Source organism: Sinocyclocheilus anshuiensis, unplaced genomic scaffold (genome assembly GCF_001515605.1).
Source record: "Sinocyclocheilus anshuiensis isolate Anshui unplaced genomic scaffold, SAMN03320099.WGS_v1.1 scaffold2012, whole genome shotgun sequence".
Taxonomy (NCBI): domain Eukaryota; kingdom Metazoa; phylum Chordata; class Actinopteri; order Cypriniformes; family Cyprinidae; genus Sinocyclocheilus; species Sinocyclocheilus anshuiensis.
The window spans coordinates 35,242-46,076 of record NW_015555967.1 but is presented as its reverse complement, the minus strand read 5'-3'; the positions used below and the strand labels follow the sequence as shown (position 1 = coordinate 46,076).

General features: G+C 35.8%; 2 protein-coding genes across 2 annotated transcripts in view; one reads left to right on the top strand and one right to left on the bottom strand.

Moving 5' to 3' along the window:
• Positions 1–7,745, bottom strand: part of LOC107675986 (cell adhesion molecule 2-like) — a 116,248-nt gene extending 108,503 nt beyond the window's left edge. The window contains exon 1 of the mRNA XM_016470502.1: positions 7,694–7,745. Within this exon, the coding sequence (XP_016325988.1) occupies positions 7,694–7,745 (52 nt within the window). The remainder of the gene's footprint in view (positions 1–7,693) is intronic.
• Positions 7,746–8,572: 827 nt separating this feature from the next.
• Positions 8,573–9,960, top strand: LOC107676023 (C-type lectin domain family 4 member E-like). Its single transcript, XM_016470544.1, has 4 exons — positions 8,573–8,647; positions 8,836–8,963; positions 9,070–9,173; positions 9,279–9,960. The coding sequence occupies exons 2-4, from the start codon at positions 8,871–8,873 to the stop codon at positions 9,475–9,477; spliced, it is 396 nt and encodes a 131-aa protein (XP_016326030.1). The 5' UTR covers positions 8,573–8,647; positions 8,836–8,870; the 3' UTR covers positions 9,478–9,960.
• Positions 9,961–10,835: the final 875 nt, after the last annotated feature.

Sequence of the window (10,835 nt, the reverse complement as noted above, 5' to 3'; positions counted from 1 at the left end):
TTTTGTTTTTTTTTTTGAGATAGTTGTTTATGAGTCCCTTGTTTGTCCCAAAGAGTTAAACTGGCCGCTGTTCTTTAGAAAAAAGCATTTTTGTGTATTTGAACCCTTTCCAACAATGACTGTATGATTTTGAGATTCATTTTTTCACAATGAGGACAACTGAGGGACTCATACGGAACTATTACAGAAGGTTCAAACGCTCACTGATGATTCAACTGTACACAAAGCTAAAATATAAATGGAAAGATCTCTGAACATTTCTACACATGAAAAATGACAAGTATTATTTAAGACTCGACAAACAACCAATAACATGGAACTTGCACCATTTTACCAAATATTGTAGTCAATATGCAACAATTCAGCCCGAAATCACAACATATAAATGTCTCAATCATTCACACATTCGGACACATTTCTCTTAAAAGGCAGAGTGAAAAGTCAGAACTTTGATCTTTAAATATTCCACCCGTCTCCCCAGGCCTTGTTTCACACAACGGTTCAGTAAAACCCTGGACCCCCTACAGCGACGGGTGCAGCCGGCAGCTCTATAAAACACTGACACTTTGGACATTAAAAAAAATCCATTTGTTACATTTTCCAATTTCCAGTAAGCTGAAGGATACAGAAATCATGAATCTTTCAAACGAGTGGAGTCAAACAGGTACTGCTAAGAATGACAGACAGTTCAGGCATGCCCATTACTCAAACACATATACTTTTTTTCCAAGCATTTCGCTCTGTTTCTTCAAATGAATAGTTTAGAGCGAGCTCGTATCTTATGATTGATGGATGGAGGGGGGGAAAATTGTTTCCACAGACATGAGCGAAAACGCAGCACATGCAGAGGCCCGTTGACTATAAAATATAATTTTTCTGCACATCAAGGAGGAGATATCTTCAGACAAAGTCAGAGTAATAAGAGGAAGTGAAAAGCAAAGGTTTAAACTAGTTGCCTCAAAGAGAGACTCATTCAGGCTAAATCAGAATAAAACTGTTCAACGAAGATATTTACTGTAGCTTATATTATTGCATATTATATTATATAATTATATTATATTATATTAATTTGAATAATATATTTTTTCTACATTTTTGAATGAACTATTCGATTAAGAGATTGATTAATTATTCTGTATATATTTTTATTTTTATTTTTTTATTATTCAATATAATATAATATTATATAATATAGCTACAGTAAATATCTCCTTTTGAACAGGTTATGAAAGACATTAGGGTGAATAAATGACAATTTGCCTTTTTGGGTGAACTGTTCCTTCAAGTCTCAAAATAGTTTCTATAAATATTAAAATAAATATAAGTTGGTACTGACGCACTGAATGTGAGCAATAGAAAAGAGGAAGTGTGGCGTATTCATCTTTCCGGATCTAAAGAGGAACGGAAGACAGAACGAAAACACAGACCATACAGAGCAAATGTCAGACTGTCAATATTTCATAACAAGACCTGGCCTCTCATTTTCAGGCTACTTTTATTTCTTTTCACTGTGTCACTTTGTGGAAACTTGCTAACAAAGACTTCTGAGCGCAGTTTTGAAGTTTGACGACTCCTGAGGGAAGGCTCTTCATCAATGACCGGTGAAATCAATGCCGATAGAGCAGCCGTGCGACTGTGTGTCGGCTTTTCTGTAATGAGGACAGCGTGAAACCCTCAAAGGGAAAGACAGAGATGGAGAGAAAGAGCGAGAGGAGAAGGTCCGTCGCAGGAGGGAGGTGTTTCAGGAAAATGTAGATTTCTCTTCCTTTCACCTACTGTGAATGTTAGCGTCGCTTTTCACTTCCACATGCCTTTTCCCATAAGAAATCATGGTGTTTGTACAAATCAGCATATTTTGGTGACTCTCCAGGGTGGTTCGTCAGAAGAGGGATGAAGGGGAAGTTTATCCGCCCTCATCCACCCCAAGGCCTGCTTGTATAACTCATCCATATTTCCCTTCCACTCCGTCTATTATTCATTTACCACACAGAAGCGCAGACCTTCGCTCACAGCACGCAATCCACACACAGCATTCATAAATACATAAGGGGCCACTTGATAAAGCAATTTAGAGTGCGTCTGACAGCACAAAGACACCTGGGATTTGTTCATGGGGATTGAATTGCGGTCAGCAGAAACATCTCTCTAGTTATACTGTAACCACACGCTGTGTCGCTGCAAGCAAAAACGGACCCCTCAGATTGTGCATTATTCAGGACTTCCTCCGTCATTTTAAGATACAACATTAATTACAGCAGTGCACACTTGTTTTCAGGCCAGTCTGTGTGTGTGTGTGGTTATTTGCATAACCTACCAACACACTTCCTGTATGACCAGGCTGATCTCCATCACGCAAATCACAATGTATGCTCACTTAAACACAAATACAATGATTATTCCCTATTTTATATATGTTTATTATGACTGTCAATCATAAAAACTGCAACACTTGCACCTAATTTGTAAACATACAATGTCAAATGTGTGTAAAATCAACATAGGAAGTATATTTTAAAAATGAACTTACAACAATCATCTCATGAACCCATTATTATAATAAATTATGCATTTATCGCTGGCTTTATTTAGGAGATATAACTCCAGTTAATGTTTCTCATTCTCTGTCATTATTCTATCTGCTATCCTGTTTGGTTAATTTCTTTCACTTCAAAGTTGAGATATTTTACACATTCTTTTTTATTCTAAGTAATATAGTAGTAACATTTAGTTTCAATATATTTTAAGTGACGATCAATCCTCTCAATACGCCATTATTGCAAATATTGATGTGCACTTACAACTTAATATTTGACTTAAAATTTCTAAACAATTTGGATAAACCAGGCCACACTCTGCAAGTGAAAAAATATTTAAATAATTAAAAATGACAATGACAATAGTCATCGATATTAATTGCAGTAATAAAATGTTCACAGCAATATTTAAGAAACACAAAGAATCCTGGACAAATGTATCACAGTTTATACACAAATATTTAACAGCCTAACTTTTACCAAAAATAATGATAATCTGATGTGACATTAAAATAATGGCTGTTGAAAATACAGCTTTGCCATCACATGAATAAATTACATTTTAATATATATATATATATTAAAATACAAAACAGTTATTTTAAATTGTAATAATATTTCACAATATTACTGTTACATATTAGAAACAAACAACTAAATAAAATCTACACAAGCCTACATAGTCAGGAAAAAGTCTATATGTTAAGGAAAAATGCAGCCAACTGTTTTCGTTGTTTCTAGCATATACAGGTGCTCTTTACGGTTTGAAAATCATCCCTGGATGCACCTCATAAAGTGAAATATAGTAACGTTTTGCTTGTTTTTAACATTGTTTGGTTACTACATTCCCACACTTTCATTTGTGCTGTTTCATATGTTTGATGACTTTATTATTCTCCTGAAATGCATAAAATAGCATCAGGCCTGGCAAAAACTTTTCTCTAGTCATATACTGTACAGGCGCAGGACAGCAGGAGGGCTGGAAATACTGCCGTGCTGTGTTTTTGTGTAAGGGTGGGTGTCTGCAGGCACCACTGGGGGACTTTTTAAGATGAGACTCAGTCTAACACTTTATTTGCACTTTTCAGCCTGCAGTTTCAGTTACTGTAGTCTATGGGGCACTGCTGTTTCGCTGACATCTGAGATTGCTTTCAACTATGTGCCTCTAATGAAGTTTGGCTAGAACAGCAGCACTGAGTCAAGCAGTCCAGTGAAGCTTCCACACTGGAATTATTGGAATAAAAGACTTAAACATCAATATGTTTAAATTATCTGGGGCAGTAACCCAGTACAGACAATACTGGAACAACTTGCACCTTTGTGAAATATATTGCAATATATTGCACTTTGTGAAATATAATATTTGATTATCGCACTTTTAAGATGAAGCTAAGCATCCCATTATAACACAACTCATAAAGAAGCTCATTTATTGTATTGCTTTAAACTCATTAACAACATCATCATGTTATTGGTTTGAGTATTATTACCGATCTGACATTTACGGACAAGTATTAAGGATTTAAATTCGTGTCGAAAAGTTCACTGCTACAAATCAGCCCCTCAATATTCTTCAGCACGAACACACAGTGACCTTTTTGCTGACGTTAAAGGACACTTTGTTTATCAGTTAACGTCAGCTTTAACCGGTTTTCTTCACCAGATCAGATCTTCTCTCTTCAATGCTTATACTCTTAAGAAACTCAGAGTTTACTGTTCACAGAATGAATGTTTATGCGAATTCCAGCAGGATGCGGCCTCTGTCACATCCTCTGCCATTATGCACAGTATCCCACAATGCCTTCATTCACTGCTGCTCCTCCTCTAAACACTGGTTTATTGAAGCAGATTTTTGACAGATATTTACAAACCAGGCTGATGAAAAATGCGTACCTGTGATGACATTTTTGCAAAAACAACATTATGTTGCTTCTTGCACGGTTTACGTGAAATGTCCAGTGAGTGGCACTAAAAAGTGCATTCAAAATTCTTCAAAATAGATAAATGTGACTATGTCAGTATTTTATTACGTTGGTTCAGGACCATATCTCAGCAGATAGGAAATTGAGTGGTGCTAAAAGGTTAATGCTCTATTGCATTCAAAAATAATGTACCTCTTTTACACTAAACACCGCTGTGTTAACGAGAAAATGAGACAAAAGCACATTTGCTAAAGAAGCCATGCTGTTTCTACATGGCTTTGAGCACTTTTTTCGCACTATGTTTTACAGGTGTTTTGCATTGCAAGTGTACCAGGTGAGATACTGAGCAAGTTTACTATGCCAGAAAAACAATACACATGGAGCTGGATATGTGTTGTAAACGTTAAAATGTATTAGTTTCCAATTCATGCGCTACGGTATAAGTGGTTTTGAGGTGGTAATATAGTATTTAGCAAGGAACCATACGAAAAATTGAAATAATCTGCCCCATAATCATAATTTGTGTGAGAAGGAATAACAGTTGTTGGCTGTTTTACCACTGCTAGTGTTTAAATTATATGTACAACTTGATCTCACAGAAAAACGTAATAGTTTTATGAGGTGGCAATTTCATATGAATTTTTATGTGAATCATACAAAGAAATTGGATTTTCAAAAAAAAAAAAAAAAGGCATTAAGGCCCACCCCAACTTTGGGTATAACCTTCACTAGGGTGTAAGCAGAACATATGAAAATGTACAAATGAGAATGAATTCATAGAAATTAGTCACCAATTCGCCAAAATGTAAACTATTTATGAATTGTCATGTGATTGTGCTGGTATGAATAGGTGCATTTTTGGAGTAAAGTAAGAGTAGAGGAAATTTCGATTTAATTAATTTAAAACTAATGTCTGGGGAAATGCGTTATGAAATCTATTAATGTTCAGTAAAAAGCACCATGTTATCAGAAGAACGTGAGCTGAAGAATCTGTTCTGAGCGACACTACTCGAGATGCACTGAGAGAAAGTAAACTAAAGCTGCGATGAGAGTTCAAAATAATTAATATAGTGAATAAAATGTGTCTCTTGTATTGAGTCCAAACAGAAGCCACAGCCGTAACGATGATGGATGGATGCCTGCACCCTTGGCATTTCACATCAGCATAAAGCTCCCACATTACACGTGCGCGGGGGACACGCTGAGACCACGAGCCTCCCTCTTGGGGCCCTGCTGTAGAGAGCCTGTCTCATCATTTATGTGGAGCGGTCTCTCCAGTTGTGTAAAAAGAATGGGAAATAAAGCTGAGGCCTAATCAAGGACCCTCATCAGTGGAGCCGGTGGCATTTTTCCTGCTTTTGCCAAACGAAACAAACTCAATTACCATTAGAAAGCTGCCCATCTAATGTGGATGAACAATGGCAGGCGCTTGATGGATCCACACAGGCCGTCTGCCTTCCTACACCAGTCACTCAAACTTCGGCGTGCGGACCTTCTAATGGCCGCGATAACGGTGACTCATTACGATGTCATATCCTTCATGCCTGACTTCTTGTCAACCCAGACAAAGACCTGATACACGCTCCAGGGTAGCAGCCAATCAAACTGTTGGAAAAATAAGCAGAGGCCATTTTAAATTTCCTCTCTGTGCAGACAGCGTTTAAGATTGACTGACAGTGAAAAACTGGTAAAGGACACTGAATGTATAATTCAGAATATATAAGCTCTTAGAATCAACATATCTGTTGCTTTTTTTGTACTGTATGGTGGAATGTGACAATATAGCAGCACAGAAAACCTCTTAATGTCATTTTCCCCATCAGAAATATGAGACTATATGAGAACAGAGTCTGTTATTTATGTTGTTAATAGTGCTAAAATCAACTTCCTCTAGTTAGTGGTTTGTACTAGTGAAAAGAGGAAACTGCACTTCTGATACCTTTGTATGTTCCTAAAACAACATTAACAGGACAAGCCTTACACTTATAAAATCCTGCAAACTGCATACGTTTGATCAGATATAAGGTAATACTGTGAAATATAATTACAATTTGTTTATAATGTTTATAGAGTGGAAATGCACTCCTGACAGAAACATTACTGATTTTAAAAATTACCTTTCTAAAAGAATGCACCCCTAAAAATTAAAATAAATGTAGGAAAAAGCTTTTGATTAAGCGAGAGGAACTTATCCGTGTTGAAGTCAAATTAAAAGATTCATTTTCAAATTATTAATGTTATTTTCACACATACAGTACATGCAGAATAATGGGGAAAAACACATAATACATTAAGAATTTATGCTTTAAACAGACCAAAAACTTAGTTAAATGTACCTTGTTTAAAGACATTCAGAAAAGTTTTACTAATAAATAAATAAATACATACACGCATACATACATACTGATTAATGATATTTTTCACTGTATCTCCTTAAAATACATATAACCCATATGAAGCCAATGACTGCAAAGCAAAGAGTGCATTTTTCAGGAAGATTATCTTTAACGACTGGGAAGTGTAGAACAATGCTTTTCAGTGACATGCTAATTGTTGGGCCTGTCTTTTGCAAAAAAACATAATGGACCACAAAATGACTTCTGTCACGTCACTTCAGTTGCTCTGACAATTAAAACCTCAGGTGGGAGAAATTGCGCGGAGAGACGAAGAGAAAGTAAACGACAGAGAGGAGGGAAAAGTTGTCTGACAGTTTAGCAACATACTAGTTTTAGCTGGCTTGCCTGCTGAGTTTGGCTTTTCTGAAGTCGCAGAACAAAGCAACCCTGATGAAGCATCTTGACAGCCGGTAGTTAGAACCATTCTCTAATATAGAAGAATGTCTGACACTGCGTGCGTTCAATATCTGTTTGATTTAAATGAACCCATGAGTCACATGCCAGTGAGCAATTGGATAAAAGAGAAATTAAGAGCATTTGCTTGCCCAAAATTATAATTTGAGTTAATCTGTCTTCTGTGCTCGATTATCTGACAATAGAATGAGAATGATAGATATCCTGAGAGAAAAAAAAGTGTTTTATTCTTTCATGCCATCTCACCTCACAACATAATAATTTCTGAATTTATACTTCAGGATTCTCATGAGACCTCATGAACTTGCTAAATTCCAAGTGTGATGCTAATGTTAAACATGTAAAAATCAATTTTAATAGCAAATAAATTTGTTATTAAAGGCTGTTGCACAGTTGCACAGTTGCACATTAAATGTCCCTCATTTACGTTCACCAATCCCATCGCAGAAGATTGTGACATTTGTGTTAACTTCCTGCATATTGCAAGTTCCTTTTTGCATAAATACATGAACCATTACCACAAACACACAGATACATCAGGAGTACAACAAAATACCCCTTAAGAGACAGTATTAGTAGGGTAGGACTTATAGCTTTGTTTATTATTTCACATTTACGCTTCAAAATTAAAAGGTTGTAGCCATCCAAACCTGCATGGAAAATGTCTGGGCATGTGAATGAAAGTATGGATAAAGGTTCGATAATGGACTCAGAAGACAGAATAGAGAAGATGGTTGATATCTATGTGAGTGCTGAGGCTGTAAGAGATATGAAACATAAGAAAGACAAAGAGGACTTTGACAACCAAACACCGAAAACCCAAACACCTCAACACACAGGTAACTGAGATTAATTGCAAAAACATTTACTCATAAAAGCTGGTGTAAATTGGATAGAGAAATGGAGAAGAAAATAGAATAACAATGTCTGTCATTTTTAGGAAGTGATTCAGTGAGGAACAGAAGCTCTAGATCAGCTGCAGTGTGTTTGGTGCTGCTGTGTGTTCTTCTGCTGACTGCAGTCATAGTGCTGTGTGTCACACTCACTCAAGAGAGACAACAGTTCATATCCAAGAATGAAAACCTGACCAATGAGAGAGAGCAGCTAATATTCAAGAACACAAACCTGACCAATGAGAGAGAGCAGCTAATACTCAAGAACACAAATCTGAGCAATGAGAGAGAGCAGCTAATATCCAAGAATGAAAACCTGACCAATGAGAGAGAGCAGCTAATACTCAAGAACACAAATCTGAGCAATGAGAGAGAGCAGCTAATACTCAAGAACACAAACCTGACCAATGAGAGAGAACAGCTAATACTCAAGATCACAAACCTGACCAATGAGAGAGAACAGCTAAGAAATGAACTTCAGATTTGTGGTAAAGTTTCTTTAGTCTATGTATTTATTTGCTATACATTAGACATTTTTAAATTATGATGGAGTTGCGTTGTGGTCGCAGTAACTTTTAGTGTACACAGTGTATGAATATACTTTCTGTTAGAAGTTACAGACAGATGAGTGTGAATGGGGATAACAAGCTAACAGCTGAACTGGTTGTGTTAACAGTTGGATGGATTTACTATCAATCCAGTTTTTACTACATGTCCAAAGAGAAGAAAAACTGGGCTGAGAGCAGAAGATACTGTACAGAGAGAGGAGCAGATCTGATCAGCATAAACAACAGAGAGGAACAAGTGAGTGAGAGATTGTGTGTTTACAGTGTGTAGCAGCTAAATGTGAGATGGTCAGATAAAATGTATCTATTTATGATATAAATGTGCAACCTTTTTATCTGCTCAGGATTTTGTTCACAACACGTCTGGTAATGCTGTATTTTATATTGGTCTGACTGACATTGATGTGGAGGGCACATGGAAATGGGTTGATGGCAGCACACTGAACAGGTGAGAAATCACTGAATTAAACTAATTATAATCTAATAAATTATTCTCACAGTCAGTATCATATCACACAGAAATCAGCACTGAACATCTAATGCTGATCTGTAGTTTCAGCTTCTGGGCGTCCCATGGACAAATAAAAGAGCCAAATGGAGGAAACGGCATTGTAAACGAGGACTGTGTTGTGACTGTAGCTGTGCCTAAACTGCCAGAGTGGCCTAATTTAGTAGGGTGGCTTGATGTTGCATGTATTGAACAATTTCAATGGATCTGTGAGAAGAGGATTTCACAGTTCATACTGCCATAGGAACATATCATACACCTTTCTGACACAATTTCAACAATACAAAACTTTTGTAATAATTGATTAACATTTAAAACAGTGTTTCTCAACCCTCAACTGCACATTTTGAATGTCTCCTTTTGTCAGACTCCCATTTCATGTCCATAATACATAATGTGCAAAATGGGACTCCAGAAGTGCGTTTCATTCAACCAGAAATGCCTTGTGAGTGAACGTCACAGAGTTTTCCAATTTATAATTGAGATTTCAGTCTTCATTTATTATTTGTACATTATTCAGTTACACATCACCAGTCACTGTGAAACATTCCAGTACTTAAAATAAGTTTGAATAAAACAAAGGTGTTAAACAGGAGTTACAGCTGCAGCATTATTATTAATTCATCCCAGGTTTTGGTTTGCATTAATTTTTCATAAATGAAAATAGTATGTGAGACAAGTATGTTAGATGTGATAGTTACAATGCAAAATACTTGAAAAAAGTCTGCACACTCCACCAAAAATCACATGCAAGATAAAAGAAACAAGGCAAACGTTTCGGTCACATAGTTACAATGCAAACATCATGATGATGGTTAAGATAAAACAAATCTGATCTTAAAAACCACTGAATCTGTATTTATTTATAGAAGTGTATTATGGTATTAAACCTAAACTCCTCTAATATGTGTGACTCAAGCCTTGTCTGTGATGATGTTGCAGGATGTTCTGAATGAATGCATTTTGTCAAGCGAAATTCGACTTGATAAATATTAAAGTTCACCTAAAAATGGAAATTCTGAATGGACCACTTTCAAGCTTGTTTTTTTAAAAAAGAGAAAATTTGATAGGAGATATTTTGACAGCATTTCTGTTTTATTTTTATTATGTGTTCTTGTGGTATTCCGTATAATTAAATTAAACTAAGTATAATATGAAACATCTTTGTTTTCATTACACACATCTACTCATTATTATTTAAAAAAATAACAAAAATAACAAAAATTCCACATTTTATGAATAATCAAGACTATGACAGAACACAAAAGGAATTATTTAGTATGATTCATTACTCAGTGCTTAATTATGCTTGGTGTTAGTTTCTCAAGAGTTCACATCTTCATTCACATATTCTTTCCATGAGTGTTATCACAAGTCCTTAGCCATCTTCAAGAAATGACTAAAAACACATCTCCTCCATCTTTATTTGACCCTCTAACTCTAGCACTCTCTATTCTAATTCTATTTTTTTTTTTAAACTTGTCCCTTTTAGACTCGCACTTTATTCATTTACTGCTTGTTTTCTAAAAATAGCTTTTCTAAACTTTTTGTATTCTATCTATTTGTTTTCTTTTTATTTATTATACAATTAACAAAAGCAAA

Coding starts and splice junctions, on each gene's coding strand:
- LOC107676023 (XM_016470544.1), top strand. CDS start 8,871: ATGTCCAAAGAGAAGAAAAACTGGGCTGAGAGCAGAAGATACTGTACA. Junction 8,964..9,069: donor TAAACAACAGAGAGGAACAA/GTGAGTGAGAGA, acceptor TTATCTGCTCAG/GATTTTGTTCACAACACGTC. Junction 9,174..9,278: donor GATGGCAGCACACTGAACAG/GTGAGAAATCAC, acceptor GCTGATCTGTAG/TTTCAGCTTCTGGGCGTCCC.